The 14,179-nt window shown below is 37.5% G+C and overlaps 1 protein-coding gene across 1 annotated transcript; it reads left to right on the top strand.

Moving 5' to 3' along the window:
• Window positions 1–9,404: 9,404 nt before the first annotated feature.
• On the top strand, window positions 9,405–10,464 carry LOC137733214 (uncharacterized). Its single transcript, XM_068472369.2, has 2 exons — window positions 9,405–9,829; window positions 10,179–10,464. Exons 1-2 carry the CDS (start codon window positions 9,643–9,645, stop codon window positions 10,283–10,285), a joined length of 294 nt encoding a protein of 97 aa, XP_068328470.2. The 5' UTR covers window positions 9,405–9,642; the 3' UTR covers window positions 10,286–10,464.
• The last annotated feature ends 3,715 nt before the right edge of the window (window positions 10,465–14,179 follow it).

The following is a 14,179-nucleotide window of genomic DNA, read 5'->3' as shown; positions in this document are numbered from 1 at the left end:
GACATCGTATAGACTTTGTACATGTCATATAATTGAGCATTGTGGGAGTCTTGTGTAAATTGCATGTATCAATTAGGGTATCAAATGAAGAGGTAAAAAGTTCCTTTCGATCTTGCCTTCGGGAACTTGGGGTTTTTTGGGTGCAATTGACAAGAACGTAAAATTGTCGTGTTTTCCAACGCAATGAGCCAATGAGTAGGTCAAATTCGTAACTTGAAAAACAAAAGTATGAGACAAAATCGATCTCCTATTTTCCTTGTTGAAAATCTTTATGAACTAGAAGCAATATGCGTAATGATGTCTTTGACTTCCCAAACACATATATCAAACATACAATCTTTTGCTAAAGGATAATGTTAGAAATATCGAAATTTTAAACTAGATTTACAACTTAAATGATGTGTCACCAATAAGAAACAAGCACGTTAATCGATACTTATTAATAATCCAATCATCTGCAACCACATCATTTAATTTACAAATTTGATCTCCTTAACATTAACATAAATCATGATAGTCATCACTTATCTTTTAGGTTTTGTCCTTTTTTAACGTTTTAAGACGTGTCGGGCGACGATTGCGATGATGACAGTTCGAGAAAATCCTAGGGTTTCTTCGTCTTCCTCTTCTTAAATTTTGCCGTTTCGTCATGGGTGAACATCTTCCTGTAATTCCTTGGTTGTTTCTGGCCAATTTGAACAACCTAAGATTGATACTTTGCCGGTGCCTACAATAAAAAGCGGTTTAGTCTCTATTCAGATTTCGGAAGATTGCTATCAGAGGGGTCTTGACAAGTGCAAACATAATCTCGTGGGTAGAGTCTTGCTGCAAAAAGAAAATAAGCCATGGTCTACTCAGGACATGGTTCTTCGTTTAAAGAAGTTATGGCCTTGCTTGCAATCCTGGCGGGCCATCCATATGGGGAAGGGTTTTTATGTTTTCCAATTTGCAACCTTTGAAGATATGCAACACGTTTGGGCAGGTGGCGTTATTTCTCTTCAACCTGGAAACTTGAGGTTTTACCAATGGACCCCCAATTTTTCCCCAAACAATTTCAAAAACACTGCTGCACAATTGTGGGTGCGGTTTTGGGATCTGGGTCTAGAATATTGGGACCCCACAACCTTATTTGAAATTGCATCCCGAATAGGTACTCCAATTAAGATTGATCCTGCGACTTTGAACAAGAGCATTGATGTGGAGTTTTCCAATAATCCAGCTTTTGAGATTTTAGTGGAGCGTGCTCATGGTGATTCTTTGTTGGTGAGTCTTGAATTTGAAAAGTTCCCATCTATGCTGCGGCAATACTGGACATCACATCCAGAACTGTCGAGTTAAACAAGGGGAAAACTCTCCATCACAAGGGTGTGGCAGATCACAGTCTCGTCGTGGACATAAGCGAGAGAGAGTGGTAAGTAAGTATGTTCCGAAGGATGCTGGTAAAAATGTAGTTATTGAGCCAACTCCACTGAATTTACCCGATGACAGAGAAGGTCCTTCTTTTGTGAAGCAGACTGCCTCTGATATTCCTACAGTCCCTAGTGCAACTCGTTTAGAGTCTGATCAATCTATTTCTATGCTTAAGAGTGTTGATCCCATAAGTTTCCCGACTATGGTTGCTGTTCCTGTTCAGTCTGATTTGAACAATTCCGCATCAGTAGTTGATGTGGGTAATATGACTTTGATTACCGATGTGACTCTAGTTGTCGATGTGAGTAATTCGGTATTGGACCAAGTTGTGAATAACGCGACATTGGTTACGGATGTCAATTTTTTTTTACATCGGGTGCAGATAATATGACTCCAGTTGCAAATCCATTAGCTGATGAAGTTGATGTTGTGGCTGCTCACATAAGGTCTAATGAAGATGATGGTTTTACCCCAGTTGTTTCTAGAAGAAAACAAAAATAATCTAGTCCTATACGTTATGAGCCTCATGGCACCAGGGCCCTTATGGCTAAAACTAAGCCTTCTTTATGAAGTTATTATATTGGAATGCCCGCGGGGTGGCAAATGCTTCCACTCGTCGGGTTATAACGCGAATGGTGCGTACTCACCATCTTTTTATGCTTTGTTTATCAGAGCCTTTTGTCTCTTTATCTTCCATTAAGCCTTCCGTGTGGAGGAGATTGTTTCTCGTGGCTACCAATGATCATGGATCTCAAGAACCTAATATTTGGTTACTTTGTCATGCTGATGTCACTACAACTATGTTTTCCGCAACTGCTCAACAGCTTACAGTTTCTTGTATCTTGGATTCAGTATCTTGTATAATTACTTGTGTTTATGCTAAAACAATAGTGGTTGCACGACGTCAGTTGTGGTATGATCTTGCTTACGTGAAGTCTTCCTTTGTTAACGGTCCAAGGGCTATCATTGGTGATTTCAACTGTGTTTTGGGTGCTCATGAGAAGCGCAAGGTGTACTGCCAAATGCTAACTCATGCTCTGAATTTCAGATGATGTCTTCTGCTTGTGAATTGGTCCACCTTCCTACAAAAGGATCGGGGTTCACAGGCAAGTTGAGATGTGTTTAGATCGGTGCCTATGCAATTTTTCTTGGATCGAGACGTGGTCTATTTCAGAATGTTCTACTCTCACTCGCTTATGTTCAGATCATTGTCCTTTATTATTGTCTTTTTCAAAAGTGGATGTGGTTGCTCGGTCCCCATTTCGTTTTCAAAGAGCTTGGTTCGAGCTTCTGATTTTATGGCATTCGTGGCCACTGTTTGGCATGACTCCAATTTTTTGGGTTGTCCAATGTTTGTGTTATCCGCTAAGCTTGGCAACTTGAACCAAAATTTGAAAACATGGAACCGGTCACATTTTGGTAATATTCATGTGAAAGTGGATTCTGCCATGAGCGACCTTGATCTTATTCCAAATGAAATTGATACTTTGGGCCCTACAGAGGATAGATTGTCCAAGGAGGAGGAATTATGTTTAAAGGCTCATGACGCCCTTCGGATTCAAGGTATTTTTTTAAGGGACAAATCTCGTGTTCGTTGGCTATCTGATGGTGATCGCAATACTTCTTTTTTTCACTCCATGATTCGCTATAGGAAGCTTCATCATTCTTTTTCACACATTCGTAACGGGGATGTGATGTTGGAGGATTAGAATGCTATTAAGGATTATATTATCTCTTATTTTTCTGACATGTTTACAGCTGAAAATAATGTGGTTAATACAGGTCTAGTGGAGCGGGTTATCCCACAATTAGTTTCAGTGGATGATAATCTTGCCCTCACTGTTGTTCCATCAGAAGAGGAAATTTTTAAACAATTTGTTCAATGGATTCTTTTAGTTCGCCTGGCCCGGACAGTTTTAGAGGTTGTTTTTTTTGTTAATTGCGGGAACATTGTGTGTCCAGAGGTAGTTAATGTTGTTCGTAGTTTTTTTTAGCAAGGTTTGGTCCTTCCTTATTTCAATTCCAACATGATTGTGCTTATTCCTAAGGTCCCAAATGCTGACTCTGTTTCCCAAATGCGGTCTATTGCCCTTGCCAATTTTTCTTTCAAGATTATTACTACAATTATTGCTGATCGTTTGGGGCCTATCACTTCTCGTATTATTTCGCCTCAAAATCAAAAAAGTGCCTTTACAAAGGTTCGTTCGATTTCATATTCTAATATTTTAACCTCTGAATGTATAAATCTTCTCGATGCTAAATGCTTAGGTGGGAGTGTTGCAGTAAAGTTTGACATTAAGAAGGCTTTTGATACTATAGATTGGAATTTTCTATTGGTCCGATATCGATCAATGGATCTCTCTCAGGCTATTTTTCTTGCTCTACAGGTGTTCGACAGGGGGATCCGTTGTCTCATCTTTTGTTTTTCCTAGCGGAAGAGGTATTTAGTACATGTCTTTCGCTTCTTGTGACGGAAGGTAAACTACTTCCAATGTCTGGTCCAAAGGGTGTTTCTCCCCCTTCTCATGTTTTATTCACAGATGATATAATGGTTTTTTAGCGAGGCACTAAGCGTAATCTACAATGCTAATGAGATTTGTTGAGGAGTATGGTAAAAATTCAAGGCAATTTATTAATAGGGCCAAGTCACTTGCTTTTTTGGGTTGTTTCGCTCGCTCGCATCAAACTTGCATTCTCCTTACTCTTGGGGTAACTTTGGGGTTCTTGCCTTTCACTTATCTAAGGTTACCTATTTTTTATGGTAGGCGATAAAAAGCTTATTTCCAAGCTATTGCAGATAGGGTGCGGATAAAGTTAGCCTCATGGAAGGGTGCCTTGTTGTCTCAGGCAGGTCGTTTATAATTTGCTTTCTTCTGTTATCCAAAGTTTATTGGTTTACTCTTTTCAGGTTTATGAATGGCCTCCTTTACTTTTTAAACAAGTTCAAAGTTGGATGCGAAATTTTTTTTGGTCCGGTGACCCAAACAATCGTTGTGTGCCACTTGTGGCCTGGCGTATTTGTTTTCGGCCGAAAAAGGAAGGGGGTCTTGGTCTTCGAGACTTTACAGTAATGAATCGTTCTTTACTTCTTAAACGTTGTTGGGATGTAGTTTCTTCTGATTCTCCTACATCTATTTTCTTGAGATCTCGATTTTTGGCTTAAGGTTTCTCAATTGCTTCTTTTAATAAGAAATCTTCTGAGTGGCTTGGTCTAAAGAAAATATTTCCGGATCTGCCTCAACTACAATGGTTAATTGGTGATGGTTCTCAAGTTCGATTTTGGATGGATAACTGTCTTGGAGAGCCAATTGCGCATAGTTTAGGCATCCCTCATCATGTGGCATCTGCTTTGAAAGCAAAGGTTTGTGATTTTATTGGTCCAAATGGCTGGGTATTGCCTACTAATTTTTCTTCATCCCTTCCTGTTATTGCTGAGACTATCACCTCAACTCCTATTTCTTTGGAGGTGGGTGTTTATAAACTTATTTGGACAAGTTCTTCATCAGGTCTCATGACTGCTAAGGATGCTTTTTCTTATTTGAATGGTCATAATTCCCAGCTGGTTTGGCATAAAGCCATTTGGGATTCCTCCATTCAGCCTAGGAAAAGTATTACTACTTGGAAGGCTCTGCATGGACGTCTTCTTACTGATGATCACTTGCAGTGTCATGGAGTGCCTTTGGTTTATGTTTGTTGTTTTTGTCTGAATGTTGCAGAGACTGTTTCTCACATTTTTGGAGTGCCCATTTATTCAAGAAATTTGGAATTGGTTGTCACTCCTCTTTAATTAACCATGACCATATGTACAATGTGGTTCCTTGGATAATCTTTTTTCAACTGCTTTCTTTGCTGCTTTGTCTTCTTCTTCTCGCCGTTTGTGGTGCTTGTTGTTTGTAATGTTATTTGGAGCATATGGTCTCTACGAAACAAGATTCGTTTTGAGGCTGCTAAGCTATGTATGGCTCATGCCAAGGCTAGGATTCTTATGTGTTCTAAAGAATCTACCTCTTTGGCTTTTTCTTCGATTCCTTCTACGTCAAGTGCTCCTATTTTTCAGACTTTAGGTGTTTCTCCTTTGTTGTCTACTGCCCCGTGTTTCATTCCTGTTGTATGGAAACCTCCTAGCGGGGTGGATCAAGGTAAATGTTGATGGGCCTTTCAAGTCTATAGGCCGTGCAGGTTGTGGTGCCTCGGGATTCTCAAGGTATTGCTCTGTGTGCTTTTGCGTCGTCCGCAAATTTTTGTAGCTCGATTGCAGCTGAGGTTCTTGCTGTAATTGAGGCTATTCGAGCTACCTGGGTGCGTGAATGGCATCACATTTTTTTTTTATCCAAAGTGAATGGCATCACATTTGGTTGGAGGCAGACTCAACTATGGTGATTCACTACTTACTCTTCTAGTTCTATTATTCCTTGGTATTTGCGTGTTGATTGGAGCAATTGCTTATGGTAGATTAGGCATATGCATGTTTTTGTTTCCCATATTTTTTGCAAGGGCAACTGTGTAGCCGATGTCTTAGCTTACTTTGGTGCAGATCGCAATGCATATTACTGGTGGTCCAACGTTCCTTTATGTGCAGCATCTGCTTGTATTCATGATCTTTCTGCTTCTACCAGCTATTGTTTTAAATGATTTTTTTTCATATATTTTCTTTGTAAGTGGGGTTCCCTTATTGTGTTACTTGCTATGTTATTTCCATCACTGAGGTTTGGCTTTATGTGCCCCTCATTTGTATTTCTATTTTATTTTAATAAGATTATGGGGTTGAATTAATAAAAAAATTAAAAAAAAAAGATTTGAAACTTAATCTAGACCATGAAAACAATGCAAACCTATTTCTCAATGATTGGATGTTTAATGCATGAAGAAAGGTTTGGCAACTAGGGTTCCATAAATGAAGAAGAGGGGAAGTTCAAGACCTTGGAATGCACTTTAACTCTCTAACAATATAAATTGGACAACCAAATGTCAAATCCGCAACCTAACAAGGGTTTTAAACAAAAAGGAGTTGTTTGTTTTCAGCTAGCAAGGACATACTTGTCAAGCCAGAAAACGATATGAGCATATCAAGGGCTAGAAGCTAGCTTTTAGCATAAAAGTGTCAGTCAACCCATGCGGGTAGACTTAATTTGCATGCCTAGCTCATAAGAAGTCAACGAACAAAACTGACAAGACAACTAAGCTAATTAGAATGTGACATGAATTTAGATGTGCCACAACCTTGAACACTTATTCCCATACGCAAAGGCCCTTAAGGAATATATACCTAAATAAAATATGTCTGGTACAATTACAATGTTGACAAGGAAAGCCAACACAAAATTCTAGACTTCACAGATCTCTTCTAGTTGGATCCTCCAGATTTGAAGATTATTGCCTGCAAGCCTTGCCTCCAGCACAGCCTGAACACGTTTGCGAAGCCACGACCGCAACCTTGCCTCAAATAGCACCGCGAGTCCATGGATCCTGACTATGATCCCGACGATGTCGTCGTCTCTTCCACATTTGCGCCCCTCTCAACCTTCTATCCGTCAACATCATTACCAAGGATCTCAAGCAATGGCCGCTGCTGCCATCGTAGCTTGTTCCTATTTTGATGATGTCAAAACGTTTTCCTGGCCATGCGATTTTCTTTTGAGCAGATACGATTGAAGGATTTTCCAAATTCAAATGGAAGGGATCCTGAGAGGATCCTATTCCGAAATTAAGAGCTCTTAAACACGTCACCTCATTCACCCCACCTTCAAAGTACACCTCAGTCATAAAATTAAATTCTTATATTGTGAAAAAAAAAAAAATCTTATTATTATAAAAGAAAAGGAAATTGTGACAACGGTCCCTTAACTTTAATCCAATTGAAATAATTGTCCCTCAACTAAGAATCTATGATCATTAGTCCCTTAACTCATTTAAATGTGCAGTTATGGTCCTTTTTATCAACTCTATCAAAACTTCTGTCAAAATGAGTCACGTGACATACACGTGAACCTGAATTAAGGAGCAAATATGGAAAACCAAATGAGAAAAATGTAGCAATTGTCCCTAACTCTAACTCAATTGGAGCAATGCTCCCTCAATTTTATCCCAATTGTAGCAATGGTCTTTCCACCATGACTCATTTTGACAAGAGTTCTGGTGGTATAAAAATAATCATAGCTACACGTTTTGATGAGTTAAGGACTAACTGTTCACAAAATTTTAGTTAAGAGATTATTGCTCCAATTTGATTAAACTTGAGAAATCATTGCTACAATTTTCTCTACTAAAGAAATACAACATATGTCCCAAAATCTTATTAAAAAAATGGTATGATCCGAAATTTCCCTGTACTTAGTTGCAAACCCAACAAAACATCTACCGTGAAAATCATATATATCCATAACGTTTGATAATTATACTATTTTTTTGGTTTTTAATTTTCACTTATTATCCATCATTTCTCTCATAATCCGTTTTTATATGTCAAATACAAAACTGAAAACCATGTTTTTTTTATATACACTAAGATATTCTATTATAAAAGGAAGATAAATTAGGCTATGCCACACAATTGTGTTCTTCATTATTTTTTATTTATTTATTTATTTTTTGTCAAACACACAATTAGTTAGCAACTAATTAGGTATCAAACTGAACACAAATATAATATGTCAACCTGAAAAATCTCACTTGCAAATAAAAAGAAATACTATCAAATTATAGTACTAATTGATATTGAAAACAAAAAATTTATAATTATCAAACTGACAATTAAAGTTATTGTATTTAATGGGTCAGTAATCAATAGAATGAATTGGTGGGTCAATAAAACCTTAAGGCTATATGTTAGTAATTTCAATTTGAGATCCCGACCCGAGCCTCTACACTCAGACTTCGTTTATTTACATGCACTTCCTATATTTAAGCCATTATATCAATCTAACGATTTAAAACTTTAAACATCAGCTATAATTAAGTTTAGTTTTTAGGAGAGTAAATAAAATTCTCCCGAACAAAGTCCAAATGCAACACTTTTTATAAAGGAAAACTAATGAAAAGAGTTTGAAAACATTGAGTTTTAACGATAATGGTAAAATAAAGGGTAAAATGAATAGTACAGGTTTGACTTTTTAGTGTAAAAATATGATTTTTCGTTAAAGTGAACTGTACGGTAAACTTTTCGTTAAAACTCCTTTTTTATAATGGCTTAATGAAATGTGGGTAGATGTGGAAAGTCAAAATATAAATGCTTGGAATCCTTCCGATGTGTGAAGAGACATACTACAATTAGTCATAAGTTTGAAGTTCATGGGACAAATAACGTTATCAGACAGTCATAAATTAGAAGAATAACTTTGAAATTCTTGTGAACTTTAGAATATGAGTAGATTAATGACTCTATTAGACATAGTAACTAATTCCAATAAAAAAGTTGTCCTTCCATACAGATCTTTGAAGCATATAAGGTCAAAATTCTTTTCTTTTTTTTTTTCAATTCCGCCATGTTTTAGAATAGAGTTGAATAATAACGTCATTAGAAAGTGTGACGAACACTTTCCAGTCTCACATATACCTCACCGCTCACACAATAATAGCCGTTAATTAGCCGTTGATCCCGTTGTAGGCCCCGCCCTGATTGTAGAATCCGAGACTAGTTTGAATAATTTCCGCCCAAAAGCATACACATGACTCACCGACAACCTAGCTTACAGACTGTCCACTCCTCTCTCTCTTTCTACCTGAAAGAAATAAAAAACAAAAAACGCCTGTGGTACGTGTGAGGGTGATGCTCAATATTTTGTTTATTATCGAGTGGTGGTAATGTTCGTCATCTTATTTATCATTTTAAATAAGATCAAATTTTAAAATTTATATTTATCTATTACACATATTTCGAAATTAAACTTATTTAACTGTTATAAATAGAGTATGATAATAAACAAAAATATTTCCCCAGTAAAAAGATAAGAGCAAAAAAATTAAATAAATAAAAAAAGGCCATTGCCAGTAGTACCATAGAGGGAGGCCTGCCTTATTCTTCTCTTGCTGCCCTCTCCTCACCAGTCACCACTCTCGACCTAACCCTTTATATAACAACCCTAAACTCCCTCCCTCTCCCTCCCTCTCCTCCCTCACATTCTCTCTCTCTCTCTCGCGCTCCCTCTCTCTCTCTCAGAATTAGGTTCTGCTCAATTTTCTCTGTTTTTTTCATTCAAAGTCTTTTGCTTTTAGAGTTTAATAGATAGAAAAAAGATGGCACATTGCTTTGGATTTTCTAAAGCACTTTTTAGAGTTGTTCTAGTCTCTGCAATTGTCTTGTTTGCCCTTCTATCCCCATCTGCTGCTGCCACTCCCAAGCCCTCGGCTGCTGCTGCTGCAACTCCTTCCTCCGCCCCTTCTTCCGCCGCCGCCGCCCCTGCCCCTGGCCCTACCAGTGATGGTAACTCACATTTTTCATTTCTTTTGTTTATAATTAGATCTGAAAAGCATTTTGTCGATTTTTGTTTTGGGAAATTTTCTCCCCTATTTTTGGCACTTGAGTTTTGTTTTCCCTTCTTGGGTGAGCAATGAGCGCGTTGGGTTCTCTTTTTGGGGTAAATTGCACTAACAGTACAGTAGTTTACTCGAATTTTCACTTTCTAACGTATTTTCGTACTTGTAGTGTCATTCGGTTAAATACCATTAGTCTAATCCGTCAAAAATCGACTTAATTGACGATTGGACTTAAAAGTAAAACCAGAACGAAACTATAAGGGTTTAGTTTATAATTTTGGTTGTAAAATGTGCAGGGACATCAATCGACCAAGGGATTGCATATGTGCTGATGCTAGTGGCTTTGGTGCTGACATACCTCATTCATCCTCTGGACGCATCAGCATCCTACAATTTCTTTTGAGTTGGATTCTTTTTAGATTAATTAGTAAAAAAAAAAAAAAAAAAAAAAAGAGAAAAAATGGTGGTGGTTTTTGCCTTTTTCCTCTATTATTTATTTGAGTCTGTGTGTGGTTGTTTGTGCATATTTAGAGAAATGGATGATTGGTAATATTTGAGGCTGATTTAGCTTCTTTTAGATAATTGTTGTCAAATTATTGTTCCTTTCTTCCTCTCTGTTTCATTCCTTGCTTTTACCATATTCGCATTGACGACACAAACACACTTTATTGTGTTATCCTGTCACAGACTCTTATCTATTTGTATGAAAATCTTATGAGTTGGGATTAAAGTCTACTGCGCTTGTTTTGGCCCTACTCAAATTTAGGGTTTCGAATCCATGGATGTGACCTGACACGCCTGAAAATGTATTATGCATTCTCTTCTCTTTACGTTTACAAAGCATGACTAAGATTAAAAGTCGAGAAAATACAAGTAGAGGAACTAGATCCCAACAAGAAACATGCAGTTGTGATACACTTGAGTTTGGGCATACAGAAAGCGAAACAGATAGATAAGAAGTGAATTGTCTAGTATGCTCTGGTTATTTTCTATTTCGGAACTTTTGGTTGTTAGATCTTGGAGCAAACATATAATGATTAAGATTTAACGGTTAAAAACCATAGTGAATACCCTCAAGTATAATAGAATTTTTCAAATAAGAAGTTCAGCAACGCACAATATAATGGAGTATGAATCTCTCCCCTCCTATTCCCTCTCATCTCTCTCCCTCCCCTCCTCTCACAGATTATTTTTTGTCTTCTTCTAACTATTAAAAAGTTATCACAAAACGTTGATGTGACTTAACGATAACCATTTAAATAGGAAGAGAGGGAAGGAGAGAGAGACTAGTAAGGGAGAGAATCCTTCTCCCAATATAATTGAATTTTCTGATAAGATGTTCAATCATACACGAGCTACCTTGCTGCAGGTTCTAGTAGACGAACGTGGATTCCGACCTTCCCTTTTTCAAAATTCTCCACCAAATGAATCAAAATTTTATAGCTCTAATCACATGAACAGGATACCAATTTCCGGTAAGCAATACCAAAACATGCAAACTTACGGCCAAACATAACTAAAAACAGGCAGAATAATATGATTTATAAAGAACTAAACCAGGAATAAATTCTGGAAAATGATTTTCTTTTGAGCCATTTCGGAATGAATCTGGGTGATTACTTACAGAGTAAGCAACACACATGTAACTGACAGAAAACTAACAAGAACAAGATTAATTTTTATAATAACTAACCACGAAAGGCATACTAAATGCATCCCTTACCACCTAAATATTCACATTTCGAGATCCACTATCGGGATGGAAATTACAAAAAGAAAAATGACATTAGTGTGGAACCTAAAATAATTTAAAAAATTCTAGAGGCGACATATGAACCTTTGCTCAAGAAACAAAAGATTGCCCTCATTAAATAGGTAGGATCCTCAGATACTCTCACGCGTAGCTCACACCTTGCAGCTAAATACGACATCAATTAGGGATAGTTACTCTATTATTTCAAGATATTATTTCCTATTTAATATTTTGAGAATATTTCTCCATAAAATTTGACCAATAGGATACCGTTATGTGTAGAGAAAAACCCTAACACCATGGCTAGCCACTCCCCTATATATACCCCTAATTTTAACAAATTTTGGTAAACTTTTGCTACCCCTAAAAGCCCTAAACACTTACTCTTTTTTAGAGAAACTAATTTAGGCATCAGATATCTATTGGCCTAACCCCCCTCCACCTCGTGGGCGCGTGAGGCTTAGGTCCTTGATCAAAGACGTTGATTGTGTTGCAAGTGCATTTTCGATAAAGTTAGAGACGACAGAAATTTACATCAACAATTAGTGTAGAAAATATCATTGTTCAAAAAAAAAAAAAAACAAAAAGAACACGACTGCTTGAACACGAACCTGGCACAGGAATCGCTCTTCTGGAATTTAAACAGATATGACATTGGTGAACACATTGCCACAACAGGATAGAGGGATATAAGGCAAGCAAGTTCAATGCACACTAAAACTATTCATCCATCGGGCTTTAGGGTTTGTCAAAACGAAAAAAATCACAATCCTCAACAAACATACACATCCATACATTGAGAGAGAGATGTTAAGATTATTAAAGTACAAATTTGATTTGTGTCATAACATCTAAATTTGATTCGATTTCTAGCAGCTGGAACTTAAGTAGTGTAGGATTAGAATACACTAAGGGGATGACGGAGTGGACTAAGTCTCACAATGGACTAGCAATAATGTGATTCAAATTCGCCTGTCATCCCCCTAGGATATTTCAAAGGTCATTTGCACCAATGCAACCTCAACCACCTCCAGCCCAACCAAATTCAAGTATGTCTTTGGATAATGATAAAGTTATTCAATTACTCACCTCTTTGACGCAGGGAGTACAAAATCAAACCAAAGAGATGTAAAATCAAGCTAAAGAGGTGGACGAATTGAAGAAGCAAATGGGGTAAGTAGCGGAGTTCATGGGACAATTTAGAGAACAAGGCAAACTGCCTAGTACAACCATTGTGAATCCAAGAGAAGGATTTCAAAACCGCCAAGGCTATCACATTAAGAAGTGGCAAGGAAGTTGGAAAAATCAAGCCAAAAGGAAGATGAAAAGCTTCTGCACGAGGAGGAGGAAAAAGACAAGGCCACGGCAAGGGTAGAACAACCCTTGCCAGAGCCTACTAGGGACCCTAAACCATCCAATTCAGGTAAGTTAGGTCCAAGTTTGGTTAATTCTAACCCTATTCCACCAAATGTGCCTTTCCCTCGCAGATTTATGCAATCTAAGAAAGAAGAGAATGACAAGTACATTCTTGAGACGTTTAGAAAGGTGCAAGTCAATATCCCGCTCCTTGAAGCAATTAAGCAAGTTCCAAAGTATACTAAATTTTTGAAAGAACTTTGCATAACAAGGAAGAGGATTTCGAACAAGGAAGTGCTAAGGTAAGTGAGAATGTTTCAGCAATTTTACAAAGGAAATTGCCCCCTACATGCAAAGATCCAGGTAGTTTCACAATCCCTTGTGTTATTGGCAATACTAAGTTTGAACATGCTATGCTTGACCTAGGTGCATCCATTAATGTCATGCCTTATTCTATTTATGCATCTATGAACTTATGAGAGCTGAAAAATGATGGAGTTATTATTCAATTAGCTGATCGTTCTAATGCATATTCGAAAGGAGTTTTGGAAGATGTTTTGGTGCAGGTTAACCACTTGATATTTCTAGCGGAATTTTATGTGCTTGACATGGAAGATTCAACCCATTCTCCTCCTTTGCTGATTCTACTTGGAAGACCATTCATGAAAACAGCTCGTACCAAGATTGATGTGTTCAGAGGGACATTGACAATGGAATTTGATGGCGACATTATTGATTTCAATATTTCTAAAGCCATAAGGTATCCTATTGATGATCATTCTTATTTTTCTATTGATATAATTGATTCATTGGCGCAGGAATATCTTGAAGACCTAAATGAGGATACCCTTGATACAACCATTACAAGAGGAATGAGACTCAAAGAACAAAGGATAGAACCTAAGCACACTCACGGCATGCATAAGAATTCCCTTGCTGTGCCCAATTATGAAGAAGTGGAGATGATGGCTGCCCTTGAGTCCTTGCCATAACATATTGGTAACTCTCCAATCCCAATTCCAATTCCCATTTCTACTAATAATTTGTTACTCTTAATGATTCAGGCACCTTCCCTCGACTTAAACCGTTACCAAATCATTTGAAGTATGTCTTCTTGGGAGATAAAGAGACTCTGCTCGTCATAGTTTCTTCATCACTCATGGCATTGGAGGAGGAAAAACTAGTTCG

The sequence above is a fragment of the Pyrus communis genome, chromosome 7 (assembly GCF_041283825.1).
Source record: "Pyrus communis isolate YQ-2024b chromosome 7, ASM4128382v1, whole genome shotgun sequence".
Lineage (NCBI taxonomy): Eukaryota > Viridiplantae > Streptophyta > Magnoliopsida > Rosales > Rosaceae > Pyrus > Pyrus communis.
The sequence above is the reverse complement of the archived record's forward strand: the minus strand, read 5'-3'. Positions and strand labels throughout refer to the sequence as shown.

Bases quoted from the DNA above. Each gene is read 5' to 3' on its own strand.
- LOC137733214 (XM_068472369.2), top strand. From the start codon at position 9,643: ATGGCACATTGCTTTGGATTTTCTAAAGCACTTTTTAGAGTTGTTCTA. The intron at 9,830-10,178 runs GTAACTCACATT...TAAAATGTGCAG, and splicing joins CCCTGGCCCTACCAGTGATG to GGACATCAATCGACCAAGGG.